Below are 25080 nucleotides of genomic sequence, written 5' to 3'. Positions count from 1 at the left end.
ATGTACAAATAACTGCAGGCCTGCCATCAATAGACTGGCTGTGCAGGTTTTAATTGAAAATGCGACTTTTCAAAAAAATCCTTTGACAGGCCTAAGACTTCCTTTTAATTATCTATAAGTCACCTATAAGTAGGCCTTATTGACCATAAAGGCAAGGTGCATGGTATTTAAAAGTAAGATATGTAAAGGTTTCATGTTAAACATGTCATTACAGTGAAAATGCCCCCAAAGATATTTTCGAAGCAGCAGGTTTGGCTGTTCCATAGGAAAAAACTGATATGCAATATTAAATGCTAATCATGTATCTCAGGAATAAGACTTGCTTGAAAAATAGTTAAACAACTATTTTAAATAGTTCTTATAACTTAATTTTAATGATCAAGTCAGAGTTGCTCTGAATATCATGAAAAAACAACTTTAAAAAAAAGTTACCTTTGCCCTTCCTAAAGCCCCAAAACGCTAAATGTACATATTGTTCCCCCGCTTCGCTGCCAGTTATTCACATTTAAAAAGGGATGAATGAGTTGGGAAGTTGCTCCCACGGCAAAGCAATATGTTGACATGAATGGGCAAAGATGACTACTTTGAACCTAACAGAATATTGAAGGGGGTTGGGAGGTACCTTTTTGACATTAAAGTGTTAAGTTTCGCTTGCATGTCATATGGTGCTTGACAGGTCTCATGGGCCTTTTCATGTGACATTTGGGGCACACTTCAAAGAGGCCTCCCCTGTCACAGGCAAATGTTAGCAGACACTTGGGCAGGGCCCTTCTTTTGTCTTACCAGCCAGTCAGGCCACAATAACAGTGGAACTTTATTTGATATTACAGTGTCGCACCTGTTTGACAGCCCTACTGGCTTTGCATATAGCATTTGGGGTGCACTTCGAAGGAGGTAAAACGAATACTAAAACACTTTATGTGGATCCAATGTCTGATTGCTGAAAGCTCAGCTTTCATTTTACCATACTTCTGTCTTTGAGTTCGTTGGGGGGACAGGGACTGCTTAAAATTGGATTTTAGTGTTTAGTGTTAGATGTAGTAGGATACCAGGCCTACCATAGTACACACCCCACACACCACCTCAGCCTTCAGAGCCTAGGTTTATTGTGGTTGAAGACTTGGTCCATCTTGAAAATGCCCAAAGTGGGTAGGGTTAGTGCTGGCAGCCTTTATCCTATTGGTTTGAGCGCCACAGGGGTCATTGCCACCCACTAGCTTGTGCCTGGCATAAATATGGCACCTCCAGGCACCCACTTCAGAACACCCCTGAGCCTGTGGAAGATCAGAAAGGGAGTGAACCATCTGTTTGAGACATGAGAAGGACCTAGAAGACTGGACTTGCTCACCCTCTCTCTTGTACCCAGGACAAAGAGGTGGTCTCCAAGGGTCATATGGCTGACCGCTTGTTAAAGCTACACAGACACAACAAAATAAAAGAGGTCTTTTCCTGCAACCGTTCAGTTGACAAGTGCCAAATGAACCTGAACTAGACCTTCCTGTTGGCTTCTGCCGGTAAACCTGAGTCTCTAAGTGTCTTGCCTTAGGTCTTGGAGGACTTTAGAAGTGTACTCCTGTGGTGAATTGAGACTTAAATGACTAAGATCAAAAGGTAAAATCTTCGACCAGGATTACCAGGGTTAGTGTATCCAGCCCATGCTCTATCAAAGTCAGCATCAAATTGTAACTTGGTTCTGTTCTTTCATGACCACTGATTATCTTTGGTATATTGTGCTTTTTAGCGCCATCTGTACTCAAAATGTAAAAAATATATATCTCTCCAGTTCCCCTTATTCGATTTTTGTCATTTTATGTCATATTGTGTATTAAATATTGTTGTATTTTCTAATTCATTTTGGGATTTTTATTGTTTTGCATTTCAACTCTGTTTTAATACTGTATAAATGCTTACACGTTGCCTCTACGTTAGGTCGGTCTACTCTGTGCCATAGCTACCAGGGTGTTGAGCTCAGGTTTATTTTGTGACTTTAGTGGTTCACCCTGACAAACAGTGTGACTATTACCTGACATGGGCTCTTACCCCCTCGACTAATAACCCACTTTCTAACACATTGTGTTTGACTAATGTGGATTCAATGAAAAATGAATACTATAATTCTACCGTAAAAGAAAATTAAGATATATCATAGTTTGGAATCCAATGTACTGGCTGTTTTATACCAGAATTAGCCTTTTATTGGTTTCAGAGAAGAAGGTAAATGAGGATGGTAGGGTGGTTTCTTAAATATTTCTTAAAATACTGGGATACCAGTTGAGTGTGACTCAAAGATTGATAACATTGATTTGTTAATGAGTTATGGGGTAAACTATCTTACACAGACCCCTAGTTCAGTGTACAGTTCGCAGTTCGCAGAGGACATGACACACTTAAAAGTTCAATCTAGTTGATTATGTCATATTAATCCTTAACCAAAGCTGCTGACATCGAACAACTGAACATTCTAGAATTCTTATTGTTCATGATTGTTAGACATACAGGGCTAGGTAAGGGGAACTAGTTTTTTCTCTTCACCGGGTGGCCCCTTAAAATACCCGGGAGGCTGGTGTTGGGTTGCAAATGTATTGATGAATTGCTTGATTCATGATGCTTTCCTGTGCATTGGTAAGATTAAGTACGGGAAAATGTATATCTTCCACATGCAAAACCGACAGCAGATGCTATTTGCTATGCCAGAAAGTTGCAGTTTGCAGAGGTTCCATTTATATGTCTGAAGTTTAGCCGACGTGAGCATAAATTCCTTTGAGTTTGTGAGAACAACCGTGTTTAAAATGTCCTCAAGAGTTTGGTACCCAAATATCTATATTTGCCTTTGTGAATTGAATCAGCGATATTTCAAAACCTAGCAGGCATACTTATGGGGCTAATCAGGGACTGGCAACAGCAGGGGACTGAAAAGCAACAACAATAATTAAGTAGAGAAAGTGCTACAAGGAAGAAAGGGCACAGACTTCATTTCTGTTGACTAGTCAGCCATATTTAAAGTGTGGATTTAAGCAATATCCAATGGACAACTGGCATGAGAATGAGTGGCGGGTCCGACAGCTAAACATATATGCATGAATAGAGGTTTGTAGTAATGGCTTACCATTTATGAAATTCCATTTGAATATACAAGTAAAGACAAGAAAAGTAATCTCCATCTCCCTCATTGGCTCCTGCAATAGAACAGATAGGTTAGCTATTGGAAAAATATGGCCATAAAACAAAATTTGGATCACATAGAATATGGCAGTCTGATTAAGTCAATATGAAATGGAGTGCTAGGGCAGTTTTAGAAGAGAATATGTCGCCTTACTTCAAAGTTCAGAATAACAGCATTGGTTGCGTTATTACCATATCTGCTCTGTGAATCTTGTAATTTCTGTAAGGGCTGTACTGTGTCTTGCTTATGGGGTAGAAGTGCATGCATATGGTGTTTTTCATTTACGAAGACAGAAACTGGCACAATCACAAAGCGTTTGATGATGCTGAACTCTATCACATGCACTGAGCCACACCGGCCTGATCACAAAATTCTATTTATTGTAGCTTTGGTTCATCTTCTCATCTTAAGTGCTAGGGATGTTTTAATGCTAGATCTTCCTGCATTTACATGTTTGAGACAGCTGCATCATTCTAAGGTATCCCAATGAAACAAGGCTTCAAGGATTTGCGTAAACTCCGTAGGTAAAACGCCCAATTCACAAAACCATGTTCAGCCATAAAACGACATTTTCACAAATGGCTTAATTTATGACTGCCAGGAATTTATAGACTTCTCAACGAGAATATGTGCATTCACTACTATGGGTACATCGAGGCATGGGTTGCCTTAAATGTTTGTGAACGCCCACAAACCTGTAAGTTTTTTTTTAATTCAATTCACAAATTCTAATTCAAAGAATTCCCCATGGCAATGGACAAAGCTTTACTCATGCAAAAATCTGGAATATCTTGCATTTCAGGGTGGAAGGGGAAATGGATCACCTTTAAACTTAGAGTGGGTGAATAAGGAATGTATTTTTCCCAGGAAAAAAGTGTTTTTTCCTGTGGAGAAATTAAAGAAATGAAACAAATGTGCATTTGCACACATTGCACTATTTCCACACTTTTTTTTAAATTTAAAGTTGGCATGCAGTGAATTCCAATGCATGGAGTGGGGTCTGACACATGCTGCCATCCCTTCAATTGCATTATATAGGAAAGACAATGGTTCCTGCGGAATAATATATCCTATATTTGTAATAAAATGCACAATCGTGATACAGAGAGTTTAGTTAATGTCAAAGGGTGAAGGAACCATTCATAAAATAAATTCAATGTGAACAGCAGCTGTCAGACAAACAGAAGAAGCGAACCATTATCCAGCACATATCACTGTATATAGCTGCTGTTCACATTGAATTTATTTTATAATGGTCGACTGGTATAAACTGTGGAAACCTAGTATATAGAAATCACACTGTCACTTATGTTTAGGTTCCCGTTTTCACTTGGGACAAGTACAAATGTCTTTTTCAACCGAATTGGAACAATGTATATATCTTTTTTCTCCCTTGAAAATGTATAAAGTATGGTACACTGAATTATTGGTCTTGGAGGTTCCTTCATCCTCTGACATTAATTAAACCCTCTGTATCGCGATTGTGCATTTTATTACACGTATAGGATATATTATTCCACAGGAACCATTGTCTTTCCTATATAACTAATACCCTGGTTCCTTGGTGAGTAGGGTTCCCCTGTTTCTCCCTTTGATCCCTTCATTTGCAGGCTATTACAAGGAGTCACAAAAGGACTGCTGCATTATACATATCAATGAGGTACCTTTTTTCTACGACTACCAGTAAAAAGATATTTTGTGATGTGACTTATTAGTACATTAGCTGCCTAAGAAAGTGAGGGTGGGGTTGTGTGAGATAGTGGTTTATTGGTTGAGGTGGATTGCTTTCTACTGCAAGCTGTAAAGTCACTTTCTTGTTAGATCCAGACAAAGGAGTAAGTAATTTAAACCTGAGCTCAAAATCTGGAAATAGTGGCACAGATCAGGCAGACATAATGTATAGAAAATCTGCATAGCATTTATGAGTACAAACCCAGAAAAATTCAATATGTAAAATGACCCCAAAATGACAAAATTCCAAAACAGGGAACTGGAAATATGAATTTTTAAAGATTGTGGGCCAGATGTAGGTGGCTAAATACAGGTCGGTAACGCCGAAATTTATTCAATTTCTGCATTACCGACCGGTATTTGGCTGAGTGCAATGTAGGTGACTTTAAACCTACATGCAGAATAAGGAATGGCAAAATAGGATTCCTTATTTTGCTCTTGCATTTAGGGAATCGGAAATACCGAATCCTTTAATGCAATGTATGTAGCACTAAAAACAGTGCACTTCAGCATAAAGGAATCGCTATTTACCACCAACTTCAAGTTGGTGGTAAGTAGTGATTTCCTTTCAAAAGGCACTTTTTTGCTTTTTGAAATGTGCATGTGGGACACATCCCTTAGGTCATGTATGTGTGCCACATGTGCACACATGCACCATTCAGGGGTGCAACAGGGTGTCCTTTGGACACCCTGGCACCCTTGAAAAAGCTCCCGCTATTAGCTATACGGTAATACCGAATCGCTAATAGTGAATCTCTTCCCATTCATTCCTATGGGCCTCCTAGCCCATAGGAATGAATGGCTAGGTATTCCACAATAACGAATCTCAATTACCAATTCGTTATTAAGGAATGTTAAGGAATCGCTAATATTTTAGCGATTCCTACCTACATTCTATTTAGCGAGTCCTTAATAGTGATTCGGTAAAAATCGCTATTAAGGACTCGCTAAATGGAAGTTACCTCATCTGGCCCTAAGTGAACTAAGAATAGCAAAAAGTTTAGGCAATGATCGCAGCAGACCAGGACATAGATGCGATTTGAGGGCGAGTCAGATGCACCATGTAGATTGGCCCTGCTAGAGAGTGGAAGTAGGGAAGTTAAAAAAAGTCACAATCTGAAAAGGGACTTTGTTGTTGTTCTGAGAAAACTCTTCCCGCGTGGTACAAATCTGAAATTCAGTCCAACAATACCAGTCAGATTCTTTTCGTGGTCGGACCCCTTAAAGCTCTGGACTCTGGTGCAAACGTTTTGAAAAAGTTCTCAAACTTTTTTTGGTGTCTAAACAACTATAAGTATATACTACGAATGGCCCCCAAGGCCTCAAGGGGAGGACTTAGAGACCCTCAGGGTGTCATGCAGAGGGCAACCACAAAGTCCAGTTCAGGTCCAGTTGCCACTGGTCAGCTGGGATTCTTCACAGTAGTGTCCTCTTCAAATTTGTTATGCTCCTGCAGACACCCAGACAATCAGCCATATGATGCTTGGAGATCTTTCTGTCCTTGGATTTGAAGGGGAAGAGGGAACCTCCTTAGGGCCTTCTCACAAGTTACAGATGTCAAGTACAGCAGAGTGAGTCCGCCTGACATCCTTTTGCAAGCCCTGCTGTGTTTTGAGGAAGGCTGGGTGAGGGTCTAGCTTTGTAGGATTTACCAGTCTGTGAGAGGAGACATTATAAAACACTTCTAATTTTGTTTTTAACCAATGTAGTGATTATTATCATGTCCCGGCCTACCTATTTTTCCCATAGTTCCTGTTTGCTTTACTGTAAGAGACCCAAATTGAAATGTGCCCGGACAGAGCCAAGATAGCAAAGTTCTTCGCCCACAATAAACTTGGGTTCTGAGGCTGGGGTTTCAGCGGCTTGTGACGTCCCACATTTAACACTAAAATCCAGTTTGAAGTAGGCACTGTACCCGCAACAAACACAAAGACAGAAGTGTGGTAGGAATAATGCATGGCCCTTCAGCAACCAGACATAGGATAGACAAGAATTATCCTTGCATCCTGTTCTCTTACTTTCACGTTCGCCAGTGTATTTCCTGTTGTCAACAAATTTGTCAGACAGGATTGGATAGTGTGTGTCAACAGAATGTCCACAGACACCCACCCTGCATATTCTATTGACCTCAGAGGAGTCATATCAGCACATTCAGTTCAGCATATTATGTGCTCCTGGAAATAAACTCTTTTACATCTCTTCCCAGGCTGAGGACAAGCTAGGAGGTGGCAGAGGCATCTTTCTAAAAATTGCATTTCCTTAGGAACAATAGATATTTTTTAAAACAAATTCACACTTAAATTGGACTTTATAATTTGTTATATATTTATTTTTCTAGCTGTACTCATTCCCAAGATACAGTTTTAGTTTTTTAATCTATACTCTGGTTTTCTTCACGAGGCAGGTACGACCGTCAGAGTGAAAATAGCTCTTAGGGCCTTGTCACCGTAAGGACAGATTAACATTACTTTTCCACATGTCCCGTTTTTAGGTCGGGCCTATAGCGGCAACGCGCATGCGCTGCACACTTTGCTAGGCATGCAGTTATCTAGTATGGAGTGGAAGCTGCGTGGAAGCTCCGCCCACCCTCTGCCCATGTTTTTAATTGGCTTGTGTCATTGTCTTTCGTAAATTCTGTCTTCTGATTGATTATGAGGCTTGTTAGTGCCGCCTTATTATGCCATGTCGTCATTTGGATCATTCCATGGCTACTGGCCCCTTCTATTAGGAGGTGTTATGGTGGATAGTGATTTCTGTTAGAAATTACCATCTAAATAGCATCTAACAACGCTCTGTACTAGCAGCCGCCGCTGGTCAACTGTGCACTAGGCAAGCAAAGGCAGAGGATCTATAGGAGCTGGGTGGAGCAGCAGGGACCTTGGATGTGGAGATGCTCATGACTCTAAAGCTACAGCGACCCCAGAGGGTGATGCTGCTGAGGGGAGGATGTCTGCAGATGAAGCCTCCTTCAGACGCACCCTGATGCGCCTCGGCCGGGACAGAGAGTACCCGCTGTGTAATTCGTCACGTATTCTGAGTGAGGTAGGTGGCGTGTGCGCCACTTCCCAGTCTGTGGGAACGCTGCCAGGAGGGAGGACCACAAATAGCCTGGGGTTGCCCTCATTCGTCTCGGAGGATGCTCACAGCCCCTCACGCAGTTAGACTTTGTCTTGCTTGTTAATGTTTGCACATCGACAGCTGGCAGAATCTTCTGAAAGATGCTCAGTCACTGGGATGCTATGCGTCGAGTGTAATGCCAGACAGCTCGTGGGGTTAAAGCGTCTAATAGAGAAATTCATGCACAACCTGCAGGGTACAAGTATATTTGTCATCGAGTGACGGGGTGGCTAGCAGGGGTTGCCATGCAATAAAGAAGTACCACGGAGTTGCATGACTAACATTATAAAAATTGTTTTAGCTTTATATAGCGCAAACTAGACCTGAAAGTATCAGAGCGCTTTTTGTTACTGTTGTATCCTTAGTGGAAAGATACCAGGAGCCAGGATAATATTCAAGACTAGTTTATTCAGTCTTCAAATCAGGTTACATCTTAGATGACTCCAGCCAGCCTAGTGTGGTACCAGCCCCACCAGGAGCAGCCTCCCTAGCTGCTCAGCCCATCTCCAACTGCCACATTCACCCCCCGCAGTCACCCAGGCATTCCACGCATCACAGGCACACCAACATTCTAATACCAAGACACACTCTGGCTGAGCAGCTAGAGGCAGCAGGGCTAGAGTACATATTATATAAATATGTAGGATATAACATTACCTCTTTTTTTAAACAAAGACAAAAGAAACTTGAGGACAATGACCAATTCAATTACATTACAAATCTCAAAAAATACAACGAATGAACAAAGCAACAAAAAATATGGAATCATTAAATCAGGAGAAAATCAATAATGGTAACAATCTCAAATCTCTTGGATGCAGAAATGAAAACAAAACATCACAAGAGAAAAGCATTCTGTAAAGGAAAGATGGTTAAGATAAAAACAATTAAAAAGCTAAATCCCCCATCCCCCTTAAAAAGAGAAATTATTATAACAAATATCAAAACATAGCATTATGTTCCATATACACTGTAACATAAAGCACTATGACCTAAAAGCATACAAAGAATAGTGCTAAATGTAAAATAACATACAACTCAATCCCATGTGTAGGGAAACAAGAACAAATGGGTCGTCACCCATATGACCAACCAATAAGGCACGTACTGATGTACTGCGCGCAACTGTAACAGGGATTCAAACCCTCCTCCAACCCCGCGTAGGGGATCACCTAGGTACATACTAATGGGAACTGACATATGAGCCCACAACCAACCCCGTGTAGGAGTAACACACCAATGTACTGAACCCCTTGAAGAGGATATGCACACTTATGTAGGAGAAACTGAACCTACGACCATCCCACAAGAAAGGGAACTGTGACCATCCCTCAGGAAAGGGAACTGTGAAAACCACCCTTTGGAAACTAAACTAATAAAGCCCATCCTTAGACTAACTTTAACCTGTGGAATCACGACATCAGACGTACTGTAAAAGAAGATTGCACTGACTTTCCTAGAAGATAAATACTCTATAGCTTAAGACGCAACACACTAGAGGGAGACTGTAATGAGCATCTCTATGTCCAAAAACAGATAAACATTACAGGCAAAAGGAATAAATTACCAAGGAACTAAGAGCACGAAATGACACTAGATGACTACCAGCCCCACCAGGAGCAGCCTCCCGAGCTGCTTAGCCCATCTCCAACTGCCACATTCACCCCACTCAGTCACCCAGGCATTCCACGCATCACAGGCACACCAACATTCTAATACCAAGACACACTCTGGCTGAGCAGCTAGAGGCAGCAGGGCTAGAGTACATATTATATAAATATGTAGGATATAACAGTTACACACAAGGAGGTTCAACAATTTACCCAGAAACATAGGTGTTTTGAGCGTCCCTGCCAAGAATCGAACCCGGTTCCGCTGCTTCAGCCTGGGACTCCTCTAGCCAGGAATGTAGAGAGAAAGAAACCTACCTCACACTTTCTAGAATGCGTGCGGGAAGGAGAGCGCCAAGAAGCTGTACCCCTAGTGCTTCTGTAAACGTGACTGCATTCAAGAATCAGACAAGAGGCGGTGCATTTCCGGTCTCTTCCTCGGGTCATCCTAATGTTCAGTCTCATCTGGGCGCCCTCAGCAAGCCCAGATTTGCAGCGCTCATCCTTCTTGTTAAGGCTTGAACGTCTGCCCTGCTGTGAGAGCTCTATCTAAAGACCGCTCTATCTGACCCCATGACCCGGAGTAAAAATAAATCTGCAGAACTGGATCCTGGCACAGTGCTCTGTCACGGGCTGTTCCTTCCCATAGCTGTTGACAGGACGGTACCACGCCTCGTAGCTACCTTTGATTTAGCTGTAATAGCTGTGTTTAGAGGGGCTCTGACATGTAATCCTCACTTTGCAGAACTACTTCACAAAGCAGGTGTTCGCCACCAACTGGAAACTATAAGACATGTCTGATTGACTTTCCCTTGCCTGTTATATAGGACAACTATACATCTTTGCTTTTCCAATCAGTTCCCAATACACCAATGGGAATCTGAACAGTTACACCAGATAGGGCCCAGCACTGATCACACATACATGATTTGCACTATTGAGTATGGTAGAGGATGCGGCCTAACAGCCAGAGCTGCCAACTTTGAAGGTGGGAAACCAGCTTTGAGCCTGGGTATTGTAAATGACAATGCCTTTTAATATTATAAAAGGCATTGCCGTTTACAATGCCAATAGCTCAAATTCTCGCAATTGCGAGACCTATTGCATTGTAAATGCTTGTTAAAACAGGTCAGACTGCAGGTTTTTATCTACAGCAGCAGTCCAGCTACAACGATATGCCTGAAGCCATGTTTTCCTTTGTCTCACTAGTACATACTGCAGTAAGTGCCGCTGTATAAAGATATTTACAACAAGGGGTGGTGAGGGACAGAGTCTCTGAATTAAGCAGAATACTCTCACCCAGTCAAGAGATCAGGGCTAGATCCAACACCGTTTTTTAGCTCAATGCACCATACCAGTTTCAGAACCTGGCTGTATGAAAATTAGTCTGTTCCTGTCCCAGTGCATGATGGGAACAGGGCAAACCAAACTACAAAAGCCAATTCTTACACTGGGAAGGAAACAAGCTTCCGGGGACCGGTTTCTGGCATTACAGCCGTCTTCGGCCCGGCTTGCTTGAATCCTGATGGTGCAATGAGCAAGGGACTCATGTCTGAGTATACCCTTCCACGCTTAGGGTGGACAAAAATATTTACAACAAGGGGTGGTGAGGGACAGAGTCTCTGAATTAAGCAGAATACTCTCACCCAGTCAAGAGATCAGGGCTAGATCCAACACCGTTTTTTAGCTCAATGCACCATCCCAGTTTCAGAACCTGGCTGTATGCAAATTAGTCTGTTCCTGTCCCAGTGCATGATGGGAACAGGGCAAACCAAACTACAAAAGCCAATTCTTACACTGGGAAGGAAACAAGCTTCCGGGGACCGGTTTCTGGCATTACAGCCGTCTTCGGCCCGGCTTGCTTGAATCCTGATGGTGCAATGAGCAAGGGACTCATGTCTGAGTATACCCTTCCACGCTTAGGGTGGACAAAAATATTTACAACAAGGGGTGGTGAGGGACAGAGTCTCTGAATTAAGCAGAATACTCTCACCCAGTCAAGAGATCAGGGCTAGATCCAACACCGTTTTTTAGCTCAATGCACCATCCCAGTTTCAGAACCTGGCTGTATGCAAATTAGTCTGTTCCTGTCCCAGTGCATGATGGGAACAGGGCAAACCAAACTACAAAAGCCAATTCTTACACTGGGAAGAAAACAAGCTTCCGGGGACCGGTTTCTGGCATTACAGCCGTCTTCGGCCCGGCTTGCTTGAATCCTGATGGTGCAATGAGCAAGGGACTCATGTCTGAGTATACCCTTCCACGCTTAGGGTGGACAAAAATATTTACAACAAGGGGTGGATCTAGCCCTGATCTCTTGACTGGGTGAGAGGATTCTGCTTAATTCAGAGACTCTGTCCATCACCACCCCTTGTTGTAAATATTTTTGTCCACCCTAAGCGTGGAAGGGTATACTCAGATGTGAGTCCCTTGCTCATTGCACCATCAGGATTCAAGCAAGCCGGGCCGAAGACGGATGAAATGCCAGAAACCGGTCCCCGGAAGCTTATTTCCTTCCCAGTGTAAGAATTGGCTTTTGTAGTCTGGTCTGCCCTGTTCCCATGATGCACTGGGCCAGGGACAGACTAATTTGCATACAGCCGGGTTCTGAAACTGGGATGGTGCAATGAGCTAAAAAACGGTGTTGGATCTAGCCCTGATCTCTTGACTGGGTGAGAGGATTCTGCTTAATTCAGAGACTCTGTCCATCACCACCCCTTGCTGTATAAAGATGACATTTTAACTTTCTATGCTATACATATATTTTTGTATCACATGATATGGCTTTGCAAGAAAGTTCAATAAGCCAGTCAATGAGTAGCTCATTTCTACATGCTTTAGCGTTCAGAGCACATACACCAAGCACTAAACAGAAGTGCTCCAATGTACAGAATCTAAAGACCAGCAATATAATGTGGGGAAAAAGGGTTGACCATACAAAAAGGGACCCTTTCTCACAGGTCACAAACCAGTTATGCAAATACACTAACTGGTTTGCGACCCCACCTTAACACATTAAGACCTTAGTTTTCTACTTGCCTTCTTCACTTCAGTGTGAATTGTGTATTATACTATTTACTCTATTAACCCAAACTTTCACATCTGCCTTTATGATCCTCAAAGATAATACATTTTACAAACCAGGGACCATGTATACCAAAGAGTAATATGAAAAGACTAAAAGTATAATAAAAGTACTGTCAAACACGTGAATGGGCTATGCCATTTCTATTAAAGTGTGGCAGGTAGCTTTATGATTACCGTACTAAAAATACACTTGAGATGAAAGTCCCAGCTATTTTATCACATGGAGGTCAATGCTGAGGTGTTGAGGGTGCCTTGACTCTGGAACAGATAGTTGAAACTGTAAAGCACTACTGAGACTGACACCTTCGACTCCTAACGAAGTACTGAGAAAAGGATTCTGAAAACATTATGTAGCACATGAATGCATCACTGTAATGTTTTATTTCATCTGTTCTTATTTGTTTATTTAATTATTTATTGCAGCAACAGAAACATTTCAACAAGAAATGCTGTAGGTAGCAACAGCCACATGGTACATAAGCATTTGTCATTTAGAATGACAACACACAGAGGAGCTTACAGAGTTGTTGGTTGGTGGATGTTTAACATAGGCAGGGCAACAAGTGGAAATGCCAACAGGCAGAAAAGTGGGAGCATTCCCATCAAAATATTCAAATCAAACTTTTATTAATGACTATTGCTAGCACTGTGACCATTCAGCTATAGAGATAAGAGGTAGAATAACTTGAGAAACCAGGCCTGCATTAGACATTGCATCAAAATTTAGCATTTTTAAAAAGTATGTGCATGTGGCTTAAACAAGGACCTAGATTTGTGTCAGGAAAAACACAGAGTAAAAGCAATGCTTCAAACTGTAAGCCAAACCATCACTTCAAGCAACACTTCAAACACTAACACAGTAAAGACACCACAAAAACACTTCACACCAGTTAATAAAAATAGCTTATATTTTTATGAACAAAACAAGACCAAAAAGACAATAAGTAGAAGCGGAGTTATGAATTCTTTAAAGATTAAATGACATTGTAGAGCTTAAAAGCTTAAAGCACCAACCGGAGCTATCTGGTCACGCTAGACAGAGGTAAATTCAAAAGTCCAGGCCAACCGCGATGAATACAGGGACCAGCTTTGGCCCGCAGAAAAGTACCTTAGATGCATTGTCGGGGGATTCGAGATGCTGGAAGGAGAAAGGCAATCCGTCACTGTCAGCCGCAGTATTGATGGCGATACATTGTCACCAAGCCACGCAAAGTCGGAAATGTGTCGGAGACTGGAGACGATGCACCAGGCAGTTAATGATGCAATGTCCACGATATTCACAGGAGTGGCGATGCCAGTTCTGATTGGTGCAACTTCGTCGATGTGCGGATTCTGGTAGAACCAGCACTTAATACCCACTTTCAAGTGATCAGGACTGGGCTGGCACCACTTGGCAGGGCAAGGCTTGCAGCAAGCAAAGTCTAGGTGCTGTTGGAGGATGATTCTAAATCTTTGAAGTCCCTGAGACTTAGAACCTGGCAAGCAAGCATGCCCTTGGAGTCACTCTGTGTTTAAATGAGATGTGTCTAGTCCGTCCTCAGTCAGGGTAGAGGACAGCAGGGCACCACAGCACAGCAGAAACGCAGTTCTACCAAAGCAGCAGTTCAACAGAGTGGCAGTTCTTGTAGCAGCACCGCAGTCCATCCTTCTGGCAGAGTTCTTTACAGGTTCAGTTGTGTACTGAAATGGTATGGTAGGAACTTTTTATACCCTGAATTGCCTTTCAAGTTGGGGTTACTTAAAAGAAGGGCTTTGTAGTCCAGAAAGGTCATCACTACCAGCTCTGGCTCCAGATTCACCCCGGAGGGTATATAGCTCTCTGTGTGGGGACAGGGCACAGCCTATTATGATGTAAGTGTCAGCTCCTCTGTCCAATCCTGCCCAGGATGACCCATCAGGATGCGGATGGCCACTCAGTTACACCTAACCTCCCTTTGTATGTGGCTGTCTTGAGGGAATGCCCAAAGTCCAGCTGTCACCCACCCCAGACGTGTATTGGAGACAAAGCGATACAAAAGGGGATGATGGACGGAGCGTTTGAGCAAATCAAACACTCACCCCCAGTCAACTGATCTGGGTTTAATTCATCACCATTCTTTAGCCCACTCAGCCACCCCATTTCAGACATGGCTATATGCAAATCAGTCTGACCCTGTGCCTCATGGGAACAGTCCAGCCTGAACTGCCAAGCCATGTCTTCCATGGACCGGAAACAAGCATCCTGGGACCGGTTTCGGATTCATAATCCTCATCAGCCAGGCTATCTTGAATCCAGTGGCCAAGTGAGCAAGGGACTCACGTCTGAGCATACCCTGCCACACTTAGGGCGAACAAAGCGATACAAAAGGGGATGATGGACGGAGCGTTTGAGCAAATCAAACACTCACCCCCAATCAACTGATCTGGGTTTAATTCATCACCATTCTTTAGCCCATTCAGCGACCCCATTTCAGACATGGCTATATGCAAATCAGTCTGACCCTGTGCCTCATGGGAACAGTCCAGCCTGAACTGCCAAGCCATGTCTTCCATGGACCGGAAACAAGCAACCTGGGACCGGTTTCGGATTCATAATCCTCATCAGCCAGGCTATCTTGAATCCAGTGGCCAAGTGAGCAAGGGACTCGCGTCTGAGCATACCCTGCCACACTTAGGGTGAACAAAGCGATACAAAAGGGGATGATGGACGGAGCGTTTGAGCAAATCAAACACTCACCCCCAGTCAACTGATCTGGGTTTAATTCATCACCATTCTTTAGCCCACTCAGCCACCCCATTTCAGACATGGCTATATGCAAATCAGTCTGACCCTGTGCCTCATGGGAACAGTCCAGCCTGAACTGCCAAGCCATGTCTTCCATGGACCAGAAACAAGCATCCTGGGACTGGTTTCGGATTCATAATCCTCATCAGCCAGGCTATCTTGAATCCAGTGGCCAAGTGAGCAAGGGACTCACGTCTGAGCATACCCTGCCACACTTAGGGCGAACAAAGCGATACAAAAGGGGATGATGGACGGAGCGTTTGAGCAAATCAAACACTCACCCCCAGTCAACTGATCTGGGTTTAATTCATCACCATTCTTTAGCCCACTCAGCCACCCCATTTCAGACATTTGCTATATGCAAATCAGTCTGACCCTGTGCCTCATGGGAACAGTCCAGCCTGAACTGCCAAGCCATGTCTTCCATGGACCGGAAACAAGCATCCTGGGACCGGTTTCGGATTCATAATCCTCATCAGCCAGGCTATCTTGAATCCAGTGGCCAAGTGAGCAAGGGACTCACGTCTGAGCATACCCTGCCACACTTAGGGCGAACAAAGCGATACAAAAGGGGATGATGGACGGAGCGTTTGAGCAAATCAAACACTCACCCCCAGTCAACTGATCTGGGTTTAATTCATCACCATTCTTTAGCCCACTCAGCCACCCCATTTCAGACATGGCTATATGCAAATCAGTCTGACCCTGTGCCTCATGGGAACAGTCCAGCCTGAATTGCCAAGCCATGTCTTCCATGGACCGGAAACAAGCATCCTGGGACCGGTTTCGGATTCATAATCCTCATCAGCCAGGCTAGCTTGAATCCAGTGGCCAAGTGAGCAAGGGACTCACGTCTGAGCATACCCTGCCACACTTAGGGCGAACAAAGCGATACAAAAGGGGATGATGGACAGAGCGTTTGAGCAAATCAAACACTCACCCCCAGTCAACTGATCTGGGTTTAATTCATCACCATTCTTTAGCCCACTCAGCCACCCATTTCAGACATGGCTATATGCAAATCAGTCTGACCCTGTGCCTCATGGGAACAGTCCAGCCTGAACTGCCAAGCCATGTCTTCCATGGACCGGAAACAAGCTTCCTGGGACCGGTTTCGGATTCATAATCCTCATCAGCCAGGCTATCTTGAATCCAGTGGCCAAGTGAGCAAGGGACTCACGTCTGAGCATACCCTGCCACACTTAGGGTGAACAAAGCAATACAAAAGGGGATGATGGACGGAGCGTTTGAGCAAATCAAACACTCACCCCCAGTCAACTGATCTGGGTTTAATTCATCACCATTCTTTAGCCCACTCAGCCACCCCATTTCAGACATGGCTATATGCAAATCAGTCTGACCCTGTGCCTCATGGGAACAGTCCAGCCTGAACTGCCAAGCCATGTCTTCCATGGACCGGAAACAAGCATCCTGGGACCGGTTTCGGGTTCATAATCCTCATCAGCCAGGCTATCTTGAATCCAGTGGCCAAGTGAGCAAGGGACTCACGTCTGAGCATACCCTGCCACACTTAGGGCGAACAAAGCAATACAAAAGGGGATGATGGACGGAGCGTTTGAGCAAATCAAACACTCACCCCCAGTCAACTGATCTGGGTTTAATTCATCACCATTCTTTAGCCCACTCAGCCACCCCATTTCAGACATGGCTATATGCAAATCAGTCTGACCCTGTGCCTCATGGGACCAGTCCAGCCTGAACTGCCAAGCCATGTCTTCCATGGACCGGAAACAAGCATCCTGGGACCGGTTTCGAATTCATAATCCTCATCAGCCAGGCTATCTTGAATCCAGTGGCCAAGTGAGCAAGGGACTCACGTCTGAGCATACCCTGCCACACTTAGGGCGAACAAAGTGATACAAAAGGGGATGATGGACGGAGCGTTTGAGCAAATCAAACACTCACCCCCAGTCAACTGATCTGGATTTAATTCATCACCATTCTTTAGCCCACTCAGCCACCCCATTTCAGACATGGCTATATGCAAATCAGTCTGACCCTGTGCCTCATGGGAACAGTCCAGCCTGAACTGCCAAGCCATGTCTTCCATGGACCGGAAACAAGCATCCTGGGACCGGTTTCGGATTCATAATCCTCATCAGCCAGGCTATCTTGAATCCAGTGGCCAAGTGAGCAAGGGACTCACGTCTGAGCATACCCTGCCACACCTAGGGCGAACAAAGCGATACAAAAGGGGATGATGGACGGAGCGTTTGAGCAAATCAAACACTCACCCCGAGTCAACTGATCTGGGTTTAATTCATCACCATTCTTTAGCCCACTCAGCCACCCCATTTCCGACATGGCTATATGCAAATCAGTCTGACCCTGTGCCTCATGGGAACAGTCCAGCCTGAACTGCCAAGCCATGTCTTCCATGGACCGGAAACAAGCATCCTGGGACCGGTTTCGGATTCATAATCCTCATCAGCCAGGCTATCTTGAATCCAGTGGCCAAGTGAGCAAGGGACTCACGTCTGAGCATACCCTGCCACACTTAGGGCGAACAAAGCGATACAAAAGGGGATGATGGACGGAGCGTTTGAGCAAATCAAACACTCACCCCCAGTCAACTGATCTGGGTTTAATTCATCACCATTCTTTAGCCCACTCAGCCACCCCATTTCAGACATGGCTATATGCAAATCAGTCTGACCCTGTGCCTCATGGGAACAGTCCAGCCTGAACTGCCAAGCCATGTCTTCCATGGACCGGAAACAAGCATCCTGGGACCAGTTTCGGATTCATAATCCTCATCAGCTAGGCTATCTTGAATCCAGTGGCCAAGTGAGCAAGGGACTCACGTCTGAGCATACCCTGCCACACTTACGGCGAACAAAGCGATACAAAAGGGGATGATGGACGGAGCGTTTGAGCAAATCAAACACTCACCCCCAGTCAGACAACACAAACATCCTTGTATCATAGTAGACCACATGCAGAGGAAACAAATGAGGAGAAATTAGAATATTTCTTCTCGTTATACCAGTCTCAGGGAAAGGCAATATTCTGGCTAAAATCCATGTCTACAAATCTTTTTGGGACTATCCATGGAAATGCTTATGCACCAACCCTAGCACATCCACTTGATGGAAAGTAATACAAGGAAGCGGTTGTGTGCACGTTGCATCACTTTTGATTACAAACCAATGGAAATCACCATTTGATTTGATTTTTAAATACCAACCTTGGTTTTGCATTAGGTCTGCATTAAAGAAGGAAGGCAAACTCAATGCAAAATCCTTGCTAACCTGGGCCTCTGCATCTGACATAAAGCCATCTATCGACAGCTTCAGTTTTCATTAAAGATCGTATCCCTCTTCATGCGCCTACATTGAATGTGTGTTCAGCCACAGCCTCCACACTACCTCCTTCAAAGATCCATAAATAACAAGCACTGGCAAAGTAAATAGGTCTTGACTATGAGACCTATTGGCTTTGTTAATGTTTTTAGCCATGTTGAAGAGCTTAGCGGCTGCTGTGCAACAGAGTGAAAAGAAAGACCTAACAATGAGACTGTTGTGTCATTTTGTAGGCATACGCATGTGTTCATCACACTTGCACACACTTACAAAAGTAAGTTCAGTAGACAATACAAGGGACAACGATAATGCAAAGCAAAACGCACAGCTAATGATCCAGCAGACAACAGTGGAAAAAATTATAAGTTCTAGCAGACGGAGTAGTGCACCGGGGCCAAATGGCCTTCCTCAAGCTCTATTTAAAGAAAATCCACAATATTGGGCGAAGAATTTGTCAAACTTATTAAACCATGTTTTAACGAAGGAAGAAGTCCCAGACACTGTTTGAGCATGGAAGTGCGCAGTTCGGATGGGGGAGATGTTCTCACTTGTCCTGGGGAGGGGGAGTTGGGATGGTTCTTTTAGTTTTAGGAAGGGATTGGTATTATGGTTAACGGGAAAGGATGCTGCTGTCGACGAGGGGAGAGGCCAAGGCAGGCTACTCTATGAGAGGTGCTTGCATGTTATGCAAAGAGGTTCTGGGTCTCCAGTCATGCCAGGGGGCCAACATGAGTACTCATGCAGCAGACACAGACCACCTATAACATAATGTCGTGGAATGTTAGGGGCATGCACTCCATGAGTAAAAGTTATAAAATATTCTCACAACTAAATAGGAGAGGGGTGCAAATAGAGATGCTCCAGGAGACTCACACATTGGACAAGGAGGGTGAGGCATGCACAGGCATTGGCGCTGGAGAGGGCAGGCATTTTACACGTCATACTCAGCATTTGCCCGGGGTGTCCTGATCTGGGTGCGGGCGGGAGTCCCCTTCCAAACTATTGAGCATAAAATAGATCCAGAGGGAAGGTACGTGATTGTAGCCAGAAGGCTCGACGGGCAGGATGTCACCCTGGTTAATGTATATGGCCCGAATGTGGATCACATTAGGTTTCTGGAGCAGCTGTCGGGGATACTGGCACCGCATATGACTGGGGCGGTTTTAATAGGGGGGATTTTAATTGTGTTGCAGATCCTGAGATTAAGCATGAGCGCTAAATCCGCTCCGATCGCGGATTTTGCGAATTTTCGGTAAATTCGCGATCCGCGAACTCTCGCGAATTTGCCGAAAATTCGCAATCCGCGAGCGGCGGATTCCGGGGGCAAAAGTTCAACCATTCCTGGTCTGTTGTAACTAATTTACGATGGCGCCGGCAAGCTGCCAGCGCCATCCTAAGATAGCTACTAAATTAGCTTCAACAGGAAGCTCTAATAGATAAGATAAAGCAGGTCATCGAGCGCCTGCTTTATTTAATCTATTAGAGCTTCCTGTTGAAGCTAATTTTCTAACTATCTTAGGATGGCGCTGGCAGCTTGCCGGCGCCATCGTAAATTAATTACTACAGACCAGGAATGGAATAATACCGTTGTGGAGGCTGGGCAGGTGTGCCTTCTTCCCAAATATACCGTCGAAAATCAGCTGTGACGCTGGACAATGGCTTTTGCATCTTTGACCTTCACGAGCGCAATCCCCGTGCTGTTATGTGGCCAGGGGCTTCTGTCTCTACATCTGCTGCTCTGATCAGTCTCTGACCTTGTATACACACAAGAGCCATGTGCACTCGCATGGAAGCGCCGTCCGTTTGGCCCCGCCCACACACTCGCGGTGTGCACCGTCTTCCCGCCATTTACCCACTATGATGGGCAGATCACTCAAGGGACCCCTGCGCCCTTCGGCGCGATTGCATAGTACCACACACCTGGCCGCTGTAGACAACTCTCTGCCACTTTAAGCAGCTGTAGTGTAGTAAAAGCACTATACATTTACCCAACGAGGTAGCACTTACTGATTATCCAGTAGAAAGTACTCCAGTTGAGTAGAGGTATGGCACAAAACGGTGGCGTCTTCTTGAATAAATACGAAGGGCAGGGTTCAATCTGGCACGATGGTCCTGGCATGGAAGCCACGCCCCCAAATCCGCCGATCCGCTAAAACCGCGGATTTTGCGGATCCACGATCCGTGAATACGCAAATTCGTGAATCGTGGATCCGCAAAATCCGCCCATGCTTACCTGAGATGGACCGATCGCACCCACCTCTTCGGGAATCTCCAGTACATGCAGGGGCGCGGGCTTTTAGGGAATGGCAGGCTTGCTGGGGACTCGTGGAAACCTGGCGCTGAGCACATCTAACAGATAGGGACTACTTGCACTTATCCCACAACCATGATTTACACGTCCGACTAGACACCTTTTTAAGGGTGCACAGACATAATATCGACTCCAAAATATCGTTTGGACATAATATCGACTCCAAAATATCGTTTGGAGAAAATATCGACAGGACAGAATATAGACAGCCAAAATATCGTTTTTAAGGTAAGTGAAGTAATATCGTTTTTAAGGTAAGTGAAGTAATATCGTTTTTATTTTTAGGGTTCAGGGTCAGTTTTGGGTTTTTGGGTAAAGGGGTATTTTTAGGGTTCAGGGTCAGTTTTTGGGTTTTTGGGTAAAGGGGTATTTTTAGGGTTCAGGGTCAGTTTTCAGTTTTTGGGTAAAGGGGTATTTTTAGGGTTCAGGGTCAGTTTTTAGTTTTTGGGTAAAGGGGTATTTTTAGGGTTCAGGGTCAGTTTTCAGTTTTTGGGTAAAGGGGTATTTTTAGGGTTCAGGGTCAGTTTTCAGTTTTGGGGTAAAGGGGTATTTTTAGGGTTCAGGGTCAGTTTTCAGTTTTTGGGTATTATTTTATTATATTTTATTACTATATATATATGTTTAATAAATATGAAATAAAAAAATATTTATTTAACTTTCATTAATTATTTAATTATTATAAGTTAATTTAAGTAATTTTAAGTATATTTTAGTAATTAATTATTAATATTAATTTAATTTAACACGGTTTTTAGTAAATACGATATTTTTTACAACTATATTTTTGTAAAGATATTTTTAACTCGATATTTTTTTACTTACCTGTTTGTAGATAGAAACTCGATATTTTGACTGTCGATATTTTCTCAACGATATTTTTGATGGTCGATATTCTGTCCGTCGATATTCTTTCAGTGATCCCTTTTTAAGCACACCGGGCCTCTACACCCAGCTGGGGGGGACAGAGTACCTGACCAGAACAGTCTCAGACCATAACCCACTCATGATTCGAAAGGGGGGGGATTCTGCAACCCATCTCTACATGGCGCCTCAAACCGGAAGCACTCGAAGACCAGGTCTTTCAACAGGAGACTAGGGAACACATCATACAATATTTTGCTGATAATGCGGGCACCACTGACTCTAGAATCACGGAATGGGAGGCCTTCAAGGCTGTGATCAGGGGGAGATGCATGGCTACATCTATTGGGGTGCGTAGGACGCTAACAGCGGACTTAGCGAGAGCAGACGAGGTGCTCAGGAAGTTAGAGAAGAGGCGGCGGAATTGAGGCAGGAACTCCTGGCGGCTAAGGAGGAGGTGGCAGTGCAGGTAGAGTGTCTATAGGACAATGATGAGCGGTATAAAGCTGGGCGATTATTGGCATCACTCGCTAACCCCTCCCGGCGGGGAAGTACTATACTGACGATACATAACCAGGGGGAGCGCCCGTTACATATGCAAGAGGAGATTAGTAGCAGGTTCAGGGAGTACTATGCCCGCCTATACAGAAGCACTGGCAACCACGACATAGACAGAATCGCAGAATACTTGGCACCTCTTCCACTCCATACACTGGAGGCAGAGGAGGCGGAGTTACTGGGAGCAGCAATCACGGAACAGGAGATCAGGGGGGCAGTCAAAGCTATGGCAAGAGGGAAAACTCCGGGCACAGACGGACTTCCCCAGGAGTTCTATGCCACATAATTGGTGGAGCTGGCTCCCAGGTTAGTGGAACTATACACGGGCACGTGGGAGAGGGGAGGTTACCACACACGAGAGAGGCACTAATGGTTCCCCTGCTCAAGCCTGATAAGAACCCCAGAGAGTTCTCTGCATATCGACCACTATCAAAGCTAAACCTTGACCTCCTTGGTACATGCTGACCAAGCGGGATTCATCCCTATCAGAAACACCACACTAAACATTAGGCGGCTGTTCGTGGTGTTACAACAGGGTGCGGTAGAGGCGCAGGAGTGGACGATTTTCGCCATTGATATCGAGAAAGCGTTCAATAGTCTTGAGTGGGATTTCTTATATGCAGTCCTCGCGAGGATGGGGTTGGGACAGGGATTCATCCAATGGGTCAAATTACCCTATAAGGACCCAGTGGCGCGGGTACGTACGGGCCGCACCATTTCCATGCAGCACAGTGTGGAGAGGGGCACACGGCAGGGGTGTCCGCTCTCCCCCCTGCTCTTCGCACTGTCGATGGAGCCGCTGGCATGTGTGGCAAGATCGGGGATGCCGTATGAGGGTATTAGGCTGGAAGAGCAGACACACCATATCGCATTATATGCGGATGACTTGCTGCTTTTCCTAAAGGACTCAGTCACGGCCTTGGAGGGAGCCCGGCACATGCTGGACGAGTTCGGAACACTTTCTGGACTCTGCGTCAACTGGCAGAAGTCACAACTCTTCCCGATAGCAAGAGAGGCTCTTCCGCCTGCGGACCTGGGGGACCTCCAGTGGGAAGCACGTTGTTTTTGATGCCTGGGGGATAGGGTGTATCATGATCTCCCTGACGTCCAGGAGGGAAATATAGGGGGGGCTCTCCGATCTCTAAAAGGCATTATTGCGTTCTGGGGGACGTTGCTCCTGTTAGTGGCGGGGCGCATATCAGTGCTAAAAATGGTAGCGCTACCCTGATTGGTATATTTTTATACCACGCTCCCCGTGTGGATCCCCAAGACGTGGTTCCGATCACTCGACTCTCTACTGGCCACCTTTATTTGGGGTCGCAGCAGGCACAGAGTGGAGTTGGTTACGTTGCGCAGAGCACAAGCAGAGGGGAGCCTAGCAGTGCCAGATATGGAAAATTATTATCTAGCGGGACAGCTCCAACGCTTCACACAGTGGGTAGCAGGAAGTCTAGATCTGGACAGGAGAACACCCCCATTCACCCCGAATAGAACAGATGTCCTGAGTACACTCACGGGTACCATTAAGCAGCGCACAATTAAATCCTCTGAACAAAGGGTAATAAGAAATTGCTGGGTCAGGTGTCTTCAGAAAAACAAAAACAAATGTCCTTACTCCCCAGAGATGTCAGTGGCGCTATTGGAGGCGCTCCCACATGGGGGTCAGTGGAGAGGGTTGGAGGAATGGACGCAAGCGGAAGTCACTAAGATAGGAGGTTTGTACGGTGACGGGGACCTTCTCACATTCGCGGCCTTCCAAGCAAATTGGGATATTCCACAGGGCCACTTTCTGTTATACGGGGCAGTCACTGGGGATATGCGGGGGCATTGGGGACAGGGGGCAAAGGAACCCCCTATACACTCTACATGCGAATACATAAGTCTAGAAGGGGTTGTCATTAAAGAGGTTTCATGTATCTATAGAGCCATCCGGCGGGACTCCACAGGGCCACTGGAGAGCCTGAAAGGTAAATGGGAGGCAGACATTGGGAGTCCCATTACAGATAAGGACTGGGAAATACGCTGCTACGGGCCACAAAGGTATCCCACAAAGCTAGATTCCAATTAATCAGTGTTTACACTCTGCATAGGGCATATATTATACCTGACAGAATTAACGCTATTTTAATTGGGTGGATGCAAGTTGCCCCCGCTGCCAGGAGGTAGGGGCTAGTTATATTCACATGATGTGGAGTTGCCCATGGCTCGAGGGATATTGGCAAGAAGTGGTTCGGGAGACAGTGCAAGTCACTGAGAAGGAGATCCCATGCACACCCAGTAATTTGCTGCTCAACCTATTCCCCCACTCCGCTAAAACCAAGGTCACAGCCAGGTTCCAAGATCTTGCATATATACTGGCAAAACGCAACTTGGAGGGTTGGTCGGCAGCAGCAGGGGATGTCCTTGCTTTCCTCAGGACCCTTCAACAAATATTGCTACTGCAATCATAAAAGAAATCATAAGTGAATAAAGACAATAAGAACCCAGATTCAAAGACAAGTACAGAGATCACCTGCAGATACAATTGTTATATACCAATACTTGGATGAGAATAA

General features: G+C 44.8%; 1 protein-coding gene across 2 annotated transcripts in view; it reads right to left on the bottom strand.

Moving 5' to 3' along the window:
* Positions 1 to 25080, bottom strand: part of CD274 (CD274 molecule) — a 325034-nt gene that overhangs the window by 173543 nt on the left and 126411 nt on the right. For both annotated transcript variants that reach the window (XM_078677455.1, XM_078677454.1), the window contains exon 2: positions 3107 to 3176. In XM_078677455.1, the coding sequence (XP_078533581.1) occupies positions 3107 to 3176 (70 nt within the window). The remainder of the gene's footprint in view (positions 1 to 3106; positions 3177 to 25080) is intronic.

The sequence above is a fragment of the Lissotriton helveticus genome, chromosome 2_1 (assembly GCF_964261635.1).
Source record: "Lissotriton helveticus chromosome 2_1, aLisHel1.1, whole genome shotgun sequence".
In the NCBI taxonomy this organism is placed as follows: domain Eukaryota; kingdom Metazoa; phylum Chordata; class Amphibia; order Caudata; family Salamandridae; genus Lissotriton; species Lissotriton helveticus.
Note: the sequence above shows the minus strand (reverse complement) of the source record. Positions and strands in the feature narration are given on the sequence as shown.